Source organism: Brassica rapa, chromosome A08, assembly GCF_000309985.2.
Source record: "Brassica rapa cultivar Chiifu-401-42 chromosome A08, CAAS_Brap_v3.01, whole genome shotgun sequence".
NCBI classification, from domain to species: Eukaryota; Viridiplantae; Streptophyta; class Magnoliopsida; order Brassicales; family Brassicaceae; genus Brassica; species Brassica rapa.
In genome coordinates, this window is record NC_024802.2 from 4,489,189 (window position 1) to 4,506,108 (window position 16,920).

General features: G+C 33.5%; 3 protein-coding genes across 6 annotated transcripts in view; 2 read left to right on the forward strand and 1 right to left on the reverse strand.

The window, feature by feature from the left end:
- LOC103833097 overlaps positions 1–16,920 on the forward strand; it is a 1,138,500-nt gene that overhangs the window by 355,098 nt on the left and 766,482 nt on the right. The gene's annotated exons all lie outside the window — the stretch shown is intronic.
- LOC103833121 (thioredoxin H5) lies at positions 1,518–2,305 on the forward strand. The gene is made up of 2 exons (XM_009109215.3): positions 1,518–1,768; positions 1,860–2,305. The coding sequence occupies exons 1-2, from the start codon at positions 1,682–1,684 to the stop codon at positions 2,127–2,129; spliced, it is 357 nt and encodes a 118-aa protein (XP_009107463.1). The 5' UTR covers positions 1,518–1,681; the 3' UTR covers positions 2,130–2,305.
- On the reverse strand, positions 2,168–7,160 carry LOC103833120 (beta-galactosidase 5). The gene is made up of 17 exons (XM_009109214.3): positions 6,352–7,160; positions 5,515–5,646; positions 5,347–5,442; positions 5,135–5,247; positions 4,975–5,041; positions 4,790–4,882; positions 4,575–4,712; positions 4,403–4,491; positions 4,198–4,303; positions 4,001–4,088; positions 3,647–3,930; positions 3,396–3,574; positions 3,213–3,322; positions 3,031–3,140; positions 2,832–2,942; positions 2,645–2,758; positions 2,168–2,560 (listed from the first exon to the last, which is right to left on the reverse strand). Exons 1-17 carry the CDS (start codon positions 6,391–6,393, stop codon positions 2,243–2,245), a joined length of 2,190 nt encoding a protein of 729 aa, XP_009107462.1. The 5' UTR covers positions 6,394–7,160; the 3' UTR covers positions 2,168–2,242.

The window sequence follows — 16,920 nt, forward strand, 5'->3', positions numbered from 1 at the left end:
ATTTATTTATATATTTATTAAAACCTTAAACCCCACATTTCAAAAATACTACCTCATCCATCAACTCTAAACTCTATGTCTATTAGTTAATCCTACGGTTATAAATGTACTTTTGTTTTTTTTAAAGTGAGGGTGAAAATGATTGAGGTAAATATGAAAGTGCTATTATGAATCTGATATTTTTGGCAATATCTCATTTTAATTTCGCTTTTACAGTTTGGTACGGTTTAGTTTACAGTTCCGGATAATTGTATCCAAATCTATACACTGTCTTATATAGAAATTTATTTATTTATTTAATTTAATTTCATAAACAAAAACTTTGTCAAAATCTAGTAAATATTAGAGCAGCTCCGACAAAAAGTTATTAGAAGGTTCTTACTAACTAAAGGAAATTGGAAAATATTAAAAACATCAAAAAAGTGTACAAAAGTTCTTAAACCTCATCTCTTAGAAACCTATTAATAACCCCAAACAACATGTATCAGTCATTTGTTTTTTTCAACAGATTTAATTAAAAAAAAATTAATCATTTAAGTATAATATTGATATTTTTTTTCTTTTAGAACCCAAGAGGATTTCCAACTGATAATATTGCTTTTATGGGCCTGACTGGTTCAAACGCAACGGTTGCAGTTGCAGGAGTTTGCGGATGCGGATGGTTGCGGTTTCTATCGGTTTTAAGAGATTTGTACGACTGGTTCTACGGTTAAAAATTTGTGCGTTTCCGGGATACTAATGATTGGTTAACTACCAAATGCAGCAGCGGTTAAATAATAAATTAACAATATTGACATTTTATATAATTATAAAAATATCAAAAATCAGAATATTATAATAAATATAAAATTATATTTAGAAAGTTATAGTTTTAAATTTTTAAAAATTATAGAAAATATTTTATTTTAAAATTTATAGATATATTTTAGTATTTTTATAATTCTAATTTAATTTTTTTTTGAAATATTTTTATTTTTGTATTCATATTGTTTTTTAAAAAAAATTTCCTCTCACAACCGTCTGCAACCGCAAACGCTAGCTGAAACCAGCTTTTGAATTTATGAAGTTTGGACGATTTGAAACAGTTTACAGCGGTTTAAGTGATTGTTGTAAACCGCTAACGACCAAAAGCTGGGGTGGTAGCGGGAAACCACTAGTATAATCACTGTTTACTTTTGCGCGCTGGCGTGAGGCAGTCGTCGTCATCTAGAAGCTTTAACAACATCTACTTTTGACGTCAAGAGAGTTGCGTCATCATGCCGTTGACTTCTATCCCTCTGATATATGGATCCGTTTCCATTCCTCCGCGTGATGATAATAATAAGAAAAAAAAAATCTTAAAATAGTTAATATAAAAAATAGGCTAACTCTTCAAAATTAGGGATTGTTTGTGGAGTATGGTTTATTTTATAGATTTTAAATTTCTCTAATTCTATATTATTTATGTTAGATAATTATATTAATTTTGTAGAAAGATAAACTTTTTTTTGTTAATATTTGGTATAAATTATGGTATACGATAAACTAGTATTATTTTAAATACTATTCTCTTTATGAAAAAAAAGACCGAGAAGAAGTCGCAGAGTCTCCCTCGACTTGCCTATAAAACCCCAAAAGGACCAATAACAATTTGTTCATTCACCAAAAATAATAAACACAAAACTCTTACGAGCTTCTAAAGATGGCCGGAGAAGGAGAAGTGATCGCTTGCCACACCCTCGAAGTCTGGAGCGAGAAGATCAAAGCCGCCAACGAATCCAAGAAACTGGTAACGATTTAATGACATTGCTTCTTAGATTTTTACTTTTTTTTAATCAGGAATGCTCAACCTCTGACTTTTGATCTCGAACTTGACTCAGATTGTGATAGACTTCACTGCTACATGGTGCCCACCTTGCCGCTTCATTGCACCAGTCTTTGTAGACATGGCCAAGAAGTTCCTCAACGTTGTCTTCTTCAAGATCGACGTTGACGAACTGCAATCCGTTGCTAAAGAGTTCAAAGTCGAGGCGATGCCCACTTTTCTCTTCATGAGAGAAGGCGAGATCGTGGATCGTGTTGTCGGGGCAAGGAAAGAGGAGATCCACCAGACCTTGATGAAGCATGGCGGTCTTGTCTCTTCTGCTTAAAACATTTTAGAATCTTTGTGCTATTTGGTGTTATGTAATAATAAAAAGTGATGTCGTTATAAACTAGTTGGTTCTGATCACAACGGAGATAGATAATGCTGTTGTGTAATAAACTAGGGTACTGATGATCTCTTTACAACAGAGACTTTAGATATATCTCCACCAAGTTCTTCAAAGAGCACTAGCAAGTTCCCTCTTGGCTTCAACCACGAACGTGGAACATGGTACCATCTTTGTGTTGGTTCTCCACAACCTGATTGGCAATTGGCTTGCCTGTATGCCCCTGCGTAGTTGCAACTCCCGCAGTTTCCTTTGGCAATAGCCGTCCAGTACCTTCCTAGGCTTTCTCCGTTTATCCACGCTTGTCCTTTCCCCATACTCTCTAGATCCAACGCCAGTGGCTCGTTACCTCTAGGCGTGTCAAAGTAGGCCTGCAAATGTGATAATAAGAGACATATTGAACGAATTTTCAGCTATAGCCTTTAGCTTGGACTAATGAGATGGTTCTTATTTACCTTGTACCATGTCAAAGGTTGTTTGTTCTGCTTAGCTAATGAGCCTTTGATCCAGTCAACCGAGGAAGCTTCTGTAGGAGAGATCAAGTTCAACGCTTCACCTCGTAGACCAACCTGATTAATTATGCGGAAAAATGTTTAATGGGTGATGAATCAATGATAGTTTCTTCTTCTTCTTGTATCTCACCTGATATGTCCATTTCTGCCGACTCAAGTCTTTATTACCCTCGTCAAGACCGTGGAGCGCGACAGACCCGACAACTCCCGTGGCCCACGTCTCAAAATGTGGTCCATCATTCTCCAGAACCACACAAGAAAGTAAACATCATTTATCAGTCTGAAACAACAATAAGTGTGGTGCTTTCTTTCTTGGTAATAACACTCACCGGCAAACCAACTGCTACGCTTAGTAGCGCGACTCTGTTAGCTCCACCTCGAAGATTGACCGGTGCACTAAACGAAACCTTTCTGTTTTCTCTTGTCCCAAAAGCAGATCCTGCATCATTTCAAAAAACATTTGATGAAACCGCTTTAAGTTAGCAAAAATAAAATAAAAATTGACTCTCACCGTAGAAGTGTCCATTAACAAACACATGAACAGCATGCCCTGCAGAATCAACCGTAAGCGTCGGCCATTTACCTCCACGCAAGAAGGATTCTGACTCCTTAATATCCACACTAGAAACCCAAAAAAATAAATAACAGATTCATTTCATGTCTAACCAGCTAAAGATTAAGGTTACACACGTACCTGGTTATGTACCAAAGGTAATCATTTGTATCTCGTGTGACATTAATCTGGTCCAACAATCCAAGAGCTGTGATTGTTCCACGGTCTCCATAAGTAGCTATATCTTCATCGTATCTAGCTACCGAGTACACGACAGAGCCAGATGGCACCATTTCCACATTTGATGTCTTTGCAACAACCTGTCTTACAACTTCACATTAGATTCTTTCATGATGGAGTCTCACACAAACCAAACTCTTTTTAAACATTACCGTCGCAGTGTTGTAAACAACGTTTTCGCAATCCGGAAGAATGCTTGTGGACCAAGCAGGTAGAGTATATTGCCGTTTGTTGAAGACTACTTTTGCAGGTGCATTCATGTGATAGTTCGATAGGAAAGCTGCACAGCTTCCTTTACCGGCGGAGAACACGTGAGCCTCCCCGTACCTTCCTAGTTTAGTAACGGTTGCGTCGGAAGAAACTAAGGCTGATTCACATTGCTTAATTGCTTGATGAAGCTGCTTAAGATGGCTATACTTAGGCTCTTGGACCAACCCTGCATCATAAAATTACGTAATGAGAGAAACGACACCGTGCCACAAAACAAAGTGTTGAGATCTTTGTACCGTATTCATCTATGGGAGCATCATAGTCGTAACTAGTTGTGATAAATGGACCTCCTGCAGTTCGTCCAAAGTTTGTTCCTCCATGGTACTGTCACATAACCACACAATCAAGCGACTGAAACCGAAACAGATGCTTTGTAATGTTTTAACCGAGATATTATCGAACCCGCAAGCCTAGTTTTGTGCAATGACGTTACCATGTAGTAGTTTATATATGATCCTCCATTTTGAATGAAACGTGTCACTCCAAATGCTAGATCCTCTACAGGTCGTTTTCGAATGGTTCCACCAAACAATGTGAACCTGTTAGGTCATTATTGTGAACAAATCAGTACACACATTTTCTCTCTCTCTCTCCCACAAAATTATATTTTCAAAAGAAAAGTGATCTTATTTTTTTACCAGCCAGTCCATGCTTCTGTCCACATCGTTGGCTTATATGGTTTGTTTGGAGTAAAGTGATCACAGTAGAATCCGTTGCAAGTGTTTATCTACAAGGTTGATAATATAGATTAGAGAACATACTCAAATAGTCTTATGAAGCACATAAAAGATCAGAAGATTGGTCTCTCACAATTGGATCAGGTGCATCATCTTCCTTGCACATCACCCATGGGACTCCAGTGTTTAAACCAACCGCCATTTTTACAGCCCAATTAACATATGAGTGATCAGACGACCCTTTAAGAATTGGACCGAACTCATTCTCAATCTACATTTTCAAAAGATCAAAAAAATTTGAAGCATTTATCTCTCAGAAGATGAAACATTTCTGAATTTGTTGTATACCTGAGATAAGATGATAGGTCCACCTTGTGATGCGAAGAACTGATGATCTTTCATCATCTGAACAATCTTATAAGTGAAGCCTTGCATCGCATCCTTAACATTACAACAAATAAATATGTTACATTATATTAATATCCAAAACTAAATAGAATTAAACATCAAAAAGATCAAAGATTTGTATTTACCTTGAAGGGTCCATTATCTGTTCTGAAGCTAATCCCAGGTACATACTTCAACCAAACAGGAAACCCTCTACAGGATGAAAAAATAATTTCAAATTTCAAAATTTCTAAGCAATAATAAATAAATAGAATGTTCTTATTATTTTCCTTTCTGTAGCATTACCCAAAATTCCATTCTGCACAAACGTAAGGACCAATTCTGAGATGAACATAAAGCCCCACTTCTTGTACAGTCTTTATGAATCGTACCAAATCGTATCTTCCTTCGAAATTGTACTGCAAACAAAACAAACCCACCAATTCTCGAATTTAATTTCATAAAAAGATTCAAACTTTAATGGGATTTGGAAAGAAGAAGAAGAGGAATTTTTTTACAATGCCAGGAGAAGGTTCATGGCCATTCCAGAAAACATAAGTGTCAATAACATCCAAGCCTCCATCTTTAGCCTTCTTTATAAGATCTTCCCACATCTACAAAAATCAACAAAGATCAAAGCAAAGAAACAAAAAAAAAATCTGAGAATTAATCGAGAGATTGCTTACCTCAGGGGTGCTTCTTGGGTAGTGAATGGAGCCGGAGAGGAGGATTCTACGGTGGCCATTGACGACTATGGCCTTTTTGTCGTAGGTTACGCTGCACTGGATTATGGAGGATCCAATTAGCATTGCTGTTAGTAGGGGTGGGCGTTCGGGTACCCGTTCGGGTTCGGGTCGGGTATTTCGGATTTTCGGGTATTTCGGTATAGAGGTCTAGAACCCGTTCGGGTATTTCTGTACTTCGGGTCGGGTTCGGGTATTTTTAGTTCGGATTCGGTTATTTCGGATCGGGTTCGGATATTTAGATTTTGAAAAAAAATATTAAAATTTTCATTTCTCAAGTTTATTGTATTTTAAAATATAACTTTTAGTTAACTAATTTTTTATTTTTAATAGATTGAATGGTTAATAGATTTGGACATAACATTTTAAAACTAAAAAAGCACTAATTTAGTTATTTTTTTTTTAATTTTGGATATAACTTTTTGTTAATTTTTGAAATAAAAAACTTGACATGCATTTTAAGTGAGTAGCAAATCATTTTTTCCGGAATTGTATGTATATCATATGAACTTAAATTATGTGTAGTATCAATATAAATATTTTATATAAAATGAGAGATATAAACTAGAAACATAAGGTTAATTATACATATGTTCGGTTATCTTCGGATATCCATTCGGGTTCGGGTATTATCCGTTCGGGTTCGGGTATCCAATCTCTCCTTATTCAATACCCGTTCGGGTATTTTGCTACTTCGGTTCGGATTTCGGTTCGGTTTTTTCGGATCGGGTTCGGGTGCCACTTCGGATATCGGGTAAAGTGCCCACCCCTAGCTGTTAGGAAGAAGGTAACGATCTTGGAGAGAACCCAGATGGTTCCCATTTTTTGAGGAAAAGATGTTTGAGAGGGAATTGATTCTTTCAAAAAAAAAAAAAAGTTTAAAGAGGAAGCAAAAACAGTGTAGAGTGTAGTGTAGTTGGTCTGATATATCTCTGATTTCGTTTGGCCGTCCACCGTCTATTTCCTTTGACACTTTATATAAACATTAACTAGTATACTGATTTATTAATGGAGGTTTTCAAATAATTAAAACTAATCTGTACTACTGTATTACTTTATTTGCATTAACTAGCATACAAAAAGCGTTTCTTATATATTGTGGAAAGTTGATTTTTTTTTGCCTATATATGTTCTAAGAATGAGATTGAATGGTTGTTGTGAACGTGGTTGATTAGGATGAGTTTATCATTTTCTGAATTTAATTAATTTAGAAATTAACACAATCATGTGTGTTATGTTCTTTTAAATGTATATTTGAGTTTATATTATGTTCTTTTATGATTTCTAAAATATTAGTTTAAATGTGGTGTTAATATTTATTTCTCATAATTTTAAATAATAAATATTTATAAAATTTTGAAAAGTTTATAATTTAAAAATCAAAAGGTTCAACTACGAAATATAAGCATGAAAAAATTGTTGGAATTTTGTTTACTCACTTTTAAACTGAGGCATTGATTGGTATAACATTAGCATTAGCATTAGCATTATGCTATACTTTATCCAAACAACAATTGTTAGTAAAGCATTTAGAAAAGCATTTACTAAATGCTAATGCTCTCTAAATGTATGTTCTAAGCTTTTACAAGAGCATTTGCATTTATAATTTATAAAATTAAAGAAAATATATAATTAATTCATTTATTTTATTTAATAATATCATAAAATTATTTTTATATCTAAAAAATAAAATTTTGATTTCTAAAATTAATTTACAATAAAAGTATTTTTAAATAGTATTTTACATTTAAAATATAATTTAATTTAAATAATTTAATTTATTTTAAATGTGAAATATTATTTATAAAAATAGATATTTTAACTATATAATTTATTTTAAAATAATATTTTTCGATATAAGCATAATTTTAAAATTATTAAATAAAATAAATTAATTATATATCTTTTTTATTTTATATGTTAATATATTTATATATATATTAGAAACATATTCATTAAAAATAAATATATTATATATTATATACTAATTTTTATAATAATTTTAAATAACATATTCATAATGCTCTACTAATCATCTTATTAAACAGTTTAGCAAAGCATACAGCTTCTGCAGCATATTGATTCTATAGCATACTACTACTGTTAATGCTAATGTTCTACCAATCAAGGCCTGAGAACACATGAAGAGCATAGAACACCGAATAGAACAGTAGAGCATCAATAACAATATTTGTCGAGTATCATCTTATATATTAAAACAAAAGTCACAACCTTGATTCATGTGTGATTTTTAAAAAAAAATAAACCCTTCCTAGAAAGTCCAAATTCATTCATTCCTTAATATCATTTATGCCTTACTAAATCACTATATTTGATATTATAATAACTACCTACTCCTACAAACACGATTCAGTTAAGAAACATATATTTGCATCATTAATGATTCACATAAAGATGCATATCTGTGTTTAAAAATATGCCTATATCGAACCTAACATTTTTTCTAAATAAGTAATTTTACCAAGTTTGGTTTATACAAGTTAATAAACAAATCACAATTAGAATAACCCGTTCTGGCCATCATTTCTGATACATGATTAGATTGTGTTATTGGTTTCTATATTTTGATTGATTTAGAAATCCATACAGTATTTATAAATCCTAGTAAAATATACAAATTTTCAAATTCTCTCGGATCAGTATTTACAAATCCGGAAGTTTTCCCTCGGATTTGGGCCTTTGTATTTTTAACAAAGAAATCCATGAAAATCCATTCAAATACATTATGAAATCAATTCTATTAGTAAATCCGTATAATTGAATAACACTTGATTTGAATTAGAATTTACGAATCGTTAAACGAATAACACATGATTTCAATACGTATTTTAAAATCACAGAACCAATAACACTAGATTTAGTTTGGATTTTCAAATCCATCAAAATACACCAACCAATAACCCCACTCAATGTTTTTAAATCCTACCCGGACACTAAACCAGATGAACTTCTGAGTCATCAGATCATCGGATCGACCGCCGGTGATCGGCAGAATAATATATAAATTAATTGTATTATATAATAATATATTAGCTATAAAAATAAATATATAGAAACTAATGTTAAGTATTTTATAATATTTATATAAAATATAAATTAACAGTTTGGATATGTAAATATTTTATGTTTAAAAAGAATTAGAAAATATTTAACCTTAGTTTTATTTTTAAAAAATAACAAGTTAAGATTTATGACATCTAACAAAAATATATTAAGACTTAAAAAATTATAAATAGTTATATGTTTAATGTGACTAATAAAATTAAACCTTAAATCTAAAATATACCAAAAGTAAAAATCATTAATAAAATGTTGATAACAAAACTTAAAAATTATACAAAATAGATTTTAAAAAAATAATTAAAAACTAAAAGTTGTCTATTGGTTTAACCAGTGGTTCAACTGGTAACCGGATTTTAGGTTTTAGAGGATTTTGTTGGGTTTGTAAATTTTGGTTGTTTTCACAAAACCCGAAACGGATTTATCTTGAGTCAATCATTGACTATTTAACATGTGCGGTTTATACATTCATTAAATAAAACCATATATCAAACATAATCCATACTGATTAATCTAAGAAGATATAAGAATATTTTTTGTTGAACTTTATAATGTTGTGAAATGTTACAATGTATTTGGAAATGAAAATTATTTTCTATTTTACAAAACTGTATACATGTTCATGTGTTTAATCATAAAACACTAATTCAACAAACAAAAATATATAAAAGAAGATACAAAAATATGTTACATTTTGAAATAATTAATTTGATGAAAAATAAAAAAATTGAATAACATACTTATGTTTCTAAAATGCATATACACATATATAATTATAATATATACCATTCTTGAAATAAAACCAAATATCTATATAAGTAAAAATAAAAATTAACATCCGCGCGGTTGCGCGGATCCAGATCTAGTTTATATTAAAATGAGGTGGACTGTTTTATGGTAAAATTGTTATCATCCTTTTACAAACACATCAACATTTCACAAACCAAACATTAACAAATATATCACTGGTAAAAGTTATATTAATAAAAAATCAAATTCATTCTAAACCTAAAACGTAAGAAAACAAAACCTCGATCCTTCACTGTTTAACGTTCTTCTTGTGGAAATGACAATCGATTGCTACACAGAGACAATCAAGGTATGTTTTCAAAGATTAATTGTTAGTATGTCCACGACTTTTTTTTATGAGAGAATCTCTATATCATTTGACTAATAGTAATTATGATTGGCTGTAGACACCAATATGTGTAACAATCAAAATGAAAGAGACATAGTCTATTATACTATCAAATGTCTATTATACTATCAAGTATCCATTTAAATCTATATACTTAACAACGTTAACAATAAACCACTCATCGAGTTATTTTGTTTTCCTCTATTTGTATCCGATTAGTAGTTTACGTAATCCCTTATATATTAATGGATTTTTAACGTATATTTTAATTTTTATTAAACTAACTTACAAATTAATAAATAATATACAAAATAATATTCTCGCACTTTCCTTAAATAAAACATATGGAATTACTTAATATGGTTAACGTGTATATGACAATTAATGATTATGAATAATAAATATTTGATAACAACTTTTGTATCTTCTCTATTTTTTGTTTAATTTTATATTATTAAAAGATAAAAAATCACATTAACCATATAATAAAAAATTAGATTTTTATATGTTATATTTTGAATCTTTAAAACGACTATAAATTACTAAAAATGTTAAATGTCTCACACTAAAATTTTGTGATCCATGGTTTAACTTTTTTTGTAATAGCATGATACAAATGATCATAAATCGTATGAATATAAAGTCTCAGTTAATAGACATTCATATTATATATTAGTATAGTTTAAAATTAAACTATATAACATATAAAATACATAAATATGTTAATTTCTAAATTTGTATTGAAAAAGTATTGAAACTTTAATATTTTAATTTTTACTTTTTTTTACTTTTTTGTAAACCTTAAAAAGTATTGAAAATGGTTTAACTTTTTTTGTAATAGCATGATACAAATGATCATAAATCATATGAATATGAAGTCTCAGTTAACAGACATTCATATTATATATTAATATAGTTTAAAATTAAACTATATAACATATAAAATACATAAATATGTTAATTTATAAATTTGTATTGAAAAAATATTGAAACCTTAATATTTTAATTTTGAAATTTGCATTGAAAAAATTGCATATTAGAAATTTTGTATTTATCATAAGAGTACGAATTCTCAAGAATAAATATTTATATTAAAATATACTATATATCTATGTCCATGTCATTGAAATTTAGTTATATACCGTAATAAAACAATTATTTTGATTTATTTACCAAAACAATTATTGTAAATAAACAAGAGGTAACTTTTTTGATTTATATACTTATTCTAATTTAATTATATACATAATATGTAAATGAGAACAAATATGCAATAAAATATAAAAATTATTTTTTTATGTAAAGTTTATTCTGCACAATTGCGTGGGTCTTAACCTAGTTTCAATTGAACCGAATGAGAAGCAATCATTTGCTCTCGATATGATAATGATTACAAGGAATTGAGGCAATAAAATTTTTTGATGCGATATAAAAAAATTAGCACGATATAAAATTGAAGGTTGCGTGTTCGATTCACGTCGGGTTCAAACTCCCCGAATATTTCGGAAATCCCCAATTTTTTTGTGAAAGCACTGTGGCCTAGTGTCCAAGGTTTAAAGGCTTTTACACTCAGGTGTGGGGTACAAACCCCAAACGACGCAATTTCTATACCAAGATGTTTGGGTTTCAATTCCCAAAGAAAGCAAATTATGCAAAAAATTGGAGAAAATGCTTACAAAAGATCTTTAGCATGGCACAAGGAGTACCGTCAGAAATGAGGTGGCACATGGTGATGCAATCAGATGTGAATCCTCATAAAACATGTAAAATTGTCGGCTGTAATATCGTCTATGTAATGTTTTTCAACAGAGATCAACTACTGCGTATTGTACTTTCATTGGAGGAAATCTGGTTACTTGGAAGAGTAAGAAACAGAAGGTCATCTCTTGTTTAAGTGCTGAAGCTGAGTATAGAGCTATGTTGAAGCTGACAAACGAGTTGGTGTGGATCAAGGGGATCTTGAAGCATCTGGAGATTGAGCAGGCTACTCCTATGACAATGCATTGTGACAATCAAGCAGCTATTCACATGGCCTCCAATTCAGTATTTCATGAGAGAACGAAGCATATAGAAGTGGACTGTCATAAGGTGAGGCATATGATTATCTAAGGAGTGATTCTGCAATGTTATACAAGAAGTGAAGATCAGCTTGCAGATGTGTTTACTAAGGCAGCGAGATTAAAGACAATGGAGTCCATACTATCAAGACTTGGGCTCATTGATCTTATCCTTAGGAGTTGAGCCTCTTAACCATGGAGTCTCCACCAAAGGTGGACCCACATGGAGAGGAGTGGGGTCACTTGACACCACAAAATATGTTAAAATGTTGTTCTGTATGTGAAAATGTTAAAGAATCAGTAGCTTAGTTGGTAAAACTATGTTTCTGAACCCCCAAAAACCTGGGTTTGATTCCCTTAAATGACATATTTAACTTTTTTGAACCGAGTCACATTTTCTCCTGGGTCCACCCTTGCTCCACTCTTTTTTCCTCATCAAGGTTTTATCCTAATGGATTTTTCTTGGTGAGGTTTTTAATGAGGGGGGTCTTCATGGTTGCCAAGCTTGATTGGTTCCTTTGGTCAAGCTTGAGGGGGAGTGTTGAGATGCAAACCAAGAAGTGATGATATGAAGCTTTGAGGGTTCAATGTGTTGAGATGAGAGGTGGTTATTGAGAGAAGTGCAGTGAAATGTATGAAGTGCAGTGAGGTGCAGTGAAGTGTAGGAAGAGAGAAACAGATCAGGGCAGGTTGGCACAAGCTGGAAAGATATCAAAGCATGTGGAGCTCCTCATTGGCTGAATTCAAATATTGTCTTTGACCTCACATGCTTCTGTTTTACATACATTGAACCTAGACAAGCTTATATATCTATTTAATGAGGGGGGGGGTCTTCATGGTTTCCAAGCTTGATCGGTTCCTTTGGTCAAGCTTGAGGGGGAGTGTTGAGATGAAAACCAAGAAGTGATGATATGAAGCTTTGAGGGTTCAATGTGTTGAGATGAGAGGTGGTTGTTGAGAGAAGTGCAGTGAAATGTATGAAGTGCAGTGAGGTGCAGTGAAGTGTAGAAAGAGAGAAACAAAATCAGGACAGGCTGGCACATGTTGGAAAGATATCAAAGCATGTGGAGCTCTTCATTGGCTGAATTCAAATATTGTCTTTGACCTCACATGCTTTTGTTTTACATACATTGAACCTAGACAAGCTTATATCTCTATTTTATTTTGTAAACTCTCAGATTGAATGAATTAATGGAGTTTTGAATCTTTCTCTCTCTAGAATCTTTACTCTAATCTTCTCTGGTTATTATTAAACACACTCTAAAACACAAAAGTGTTTACTCTCTCTCTCTCTCTCTCTCTCTCTCTCTCTCTCTCTCTCTCCCCCCCCCCTCTCCCTCTCTCTCCCTCTTTCTCTCTCTCTCATTAGATTAGCATTATGGGTGAGATAATTAGATTAGCATTATGGGTGTCAAAAGAATCAGAATAAAAAAATAAAGATTTGTGTTGAATTAGAAGATGATTTGAAGAATCTGTACGAGAGATAAAGTGATTAGAACACATAAAAGGGAGAAGAGAGAGAGATAGAGATAAGGGTATTATAGTCATAAAAAATATTAAAAAGAAACAAGAGTATATGACAAATTATATGGGCTTCTGAGTGTATTCACACCAATTTCTCTATGTTTATTAACAATCAGCCTATTGGGATCGAATCTAAAGTTACTACTCATAGTCCCATACTAAGATACTATGATTCATATTATCTAAAAATGACAGATACTGTTGGGCCATAATGGGTTGAAAGTTAAAAGCAGAGTTTTAAATTGAATTGGAGCTATGAAATTGGGTCTTTTGCCTTCTTTGGTGGTGAAGGAAATTTTAGATGTTCCTCTACTTCAAGCTTTGAAATCAAGGCGCCATCCCTGTTGTAAAATTTTGTTTTTTTTTCCGAAAAACAATCAATTAAGGAAAGTGCTAGTTTAATTGCAGTGAATTGCTGACCTTGTTGGTTGGTAATGACGGAGATTATGAATAGTTAGCGAATCTGATTGTCTTCCTCTAGATCTGCAAAGTGGGTTTTGTAAAGGAAAATATCTTATATTAATTCTAATCTTTTTTTTTATATCACTTTTGTGTTTTAGTAGCGATATTAGTATTCTTTTTATGTTGTCTTGGTATGTTTACTTTTCTAGTTAAACTAATGACACTACTTGAATTCCAAGTCAAAATTAAAAGACTTGTAAAAAAATTATCCATGATCTTCATTGTAAAAAAAATTAGAATTTGAAAACTTAACAGTCATCTGATATAACGATCACTTTTATGTAACAACAAAACTATATGGAGAAACGGATCCACATATAAAGAAAACAACATAAATTATCTGCAAACAATATCAATTAATTCCTTTTTTATATTTCCCTTTACCAAAACCATTTGACCGAACATATATATAAACACAAGTAACACAACACGCTTCCATCTACTCCAGTTCCTGAAGTAACTTGCTTTGCTAAAACCTTCTTCTGGGAATCTACCACTGCCCATTTGCGTTGAAGTGTGGTGCCCATCTGCTTGTCTTCCTCATTCAATCATTGACGCACACTTTCTGTCAAGTAGGAGAAGAGAAAAGATGGCAAGTATCCTATAACATAGCCGTTTGCTAAATTGCATCCACCAGTGTCCTCTTTTGGATCCTGTGACAAAGTAACAGAGGCCAAGTTAAAGGTGCCTCTTATCTTTTTTAATTCTCTTTGTGGCTTAACAAACCTTCCAGATCAGAATGCTGATGTCATACTGCAAGTTACAATATCCAGAGACAGGAGAGATACTTGCTTCCATTGCTATGTTGCTGTTGATTTGAATAAAACCTGAGCAAAGAAAATTGTAGCAGCCAGTAGTATGCATCACTCTGCAAGAAACAGATCAGTAAGAGCATTAAACAATTTTTTTAGAACATTGAGAAAGCAAGAACTGGAAGCAAAAGCAGAAGCATGGAATGGAAAGGGAAACATCGACATGGAATCTGGATCCAATGTGATTACCAATTATAAAAAGTGAAAAGTAACGGTTTCGTTCACTTACGGTTCAACAACGAAACGGACCACAACTCGAGTCATCACCGCAGCGTCCTTAAGGTCTGAACCTTGGACAGACTGAATTTGCCCAACAACATCTGCAATGCGATGAACAGATTTAATTCATGAACTCTGCATCAACAACATATAATTACATATACATTAAACTACCAATCGTATACGAAGAACAAACCAGGGAGCTCTAAATTAGTGTTTGCGAGAGCTTGCAAGAAATTGATCTTCATCCACAAACCAGTCTAGTGACCATATCCGTATGGATTCTCAGAATATGGATTCTCATAAGACTTTCAGATCAAATATCTGAGCAGATCACCCGACACGGCCACAGATCACAGAATTCTGGTTCCTAGTTTTATTATCCGAACTGAACCAAACCTAAAACTATTTGATGCGCCTCAGCACATGGATCAGTACATGGAACCAGATCAGAATGGAGTTCAGGCCGTTCAGAGCAGTTCAAACAAGGTTCGTCCGTCCGACCGTACCGATCAGACTGACCGTTCCGTGTACCGCATCGACCCGCGTACGTCCAGAATGGAGCTAAGGCTGGAACCACGTCCAGACGACTGAACTGACTGTACCACAGACGTTCTTTCTCGTCCAACTCGCCAAGCTAAGACTGATGGTCAAGCCAGAATCAACTTGGAACGCGAAGAATCCAAAGACGACCACATCTTCTTACTTTTGGCCCATTTGGTCTGTACCGCACATCCCGAAGATGGTACCAACAACCTTGCCTCCGTGTTCGATCCCGTGATGGACTTCTCTCTCGTCCATTTCTCTAAGGCAAGGATCCTCAAGCTTTCTGAAGACTTAACCCATCTTGGGACACAACTCGTTTGTGAAGGGTACTTGGCGGACCGTCCGGATCGTCTTTCTCCCGTCCTGATCTTTACCGCCATGGAATCAGCTGGTACGGATGAACCTGGACAGTAGGCGAATGGTCACCTTGACCAGTTCGTGAACCAAGGAGTTTTCTTTATGTCTTTTAAACTTCTAAAGTCAAATTTATATTTCGTAGATGTGTTTTTCCACAATTTTTTATGTCTTCTCTTTGATCACATCTAGTATAAATATGTAAATTCTTCTCATAATCAAGGCAATCGATTTTCTTTCAACCTTTTATGAGTTTATCTTTTAGTTCTTTGCTTAGAACATTTCTTAGTCGGGAGCTTTGGCAGTTAAAGAGCTTTTGTCCACTAGGGGTATTCAGATTGATACCACATGCTCCAGCTGTGATCGTGAATCAGAAAGCATTTGTCACATGATTTTTGTGTGCGAAAAAGCAAAAGAAGTTTGGGATCTTGCCAACATTCCATTACCTCAAATAGGATTCTCAAGGAACTTTGTCTTCCTAAACTTCTTACATCTTTTGAAGGTGTACAACTCGAAAGATGGAGATTCTAATACGTGAAGTGTGTTCCCATGGATTGTATGGGAACTATGTAAGGCTAGGAATGCTTTGGCTTTCAAAAACAAGGTGGTAACGGCTTTCACCATCGCATCTAGAGCCTTTGAGGAAGCGTCCTCATGGCAGAAGACCATGATCCTTAAGATGAACACTGAGGTAGTAGAGGAAGAGTTGAGAACAGAACAACCTATTGGGTGGATTAAGCCACCATCTGGATGCTTGAAGTGTAACATTGGTTCATCATGGGTAGACTCTAATCACCCAAGTGGAGCTTCTTGGATTCTACGTGGGGAGGATGGTAAAACCATTATGCATAGCAGACGTTCATACTCCTTCATGCGATCCAAAGCTGAGGCAGATCTGTGGGCAATGCACTGGGCGGTGGAATGTATGCATAACACTCACCAAGTCAACGTTCTCTTTGAAGCTTCATCTTAACAGCTTCATAACATTCTTTGTGAGCCATTTCATCATCTTGAGTTTACTGGGGTTGTGCAATCTATAAACCAACTTCTCAATGGGATTGATGGATGGAGCCTTGATCACACTAGGCAATAACGTAACGAGGCAGCAGCAGCTATTGCCGTGAGTGTAACGCGAGATCGGCGTTATCAATCATAC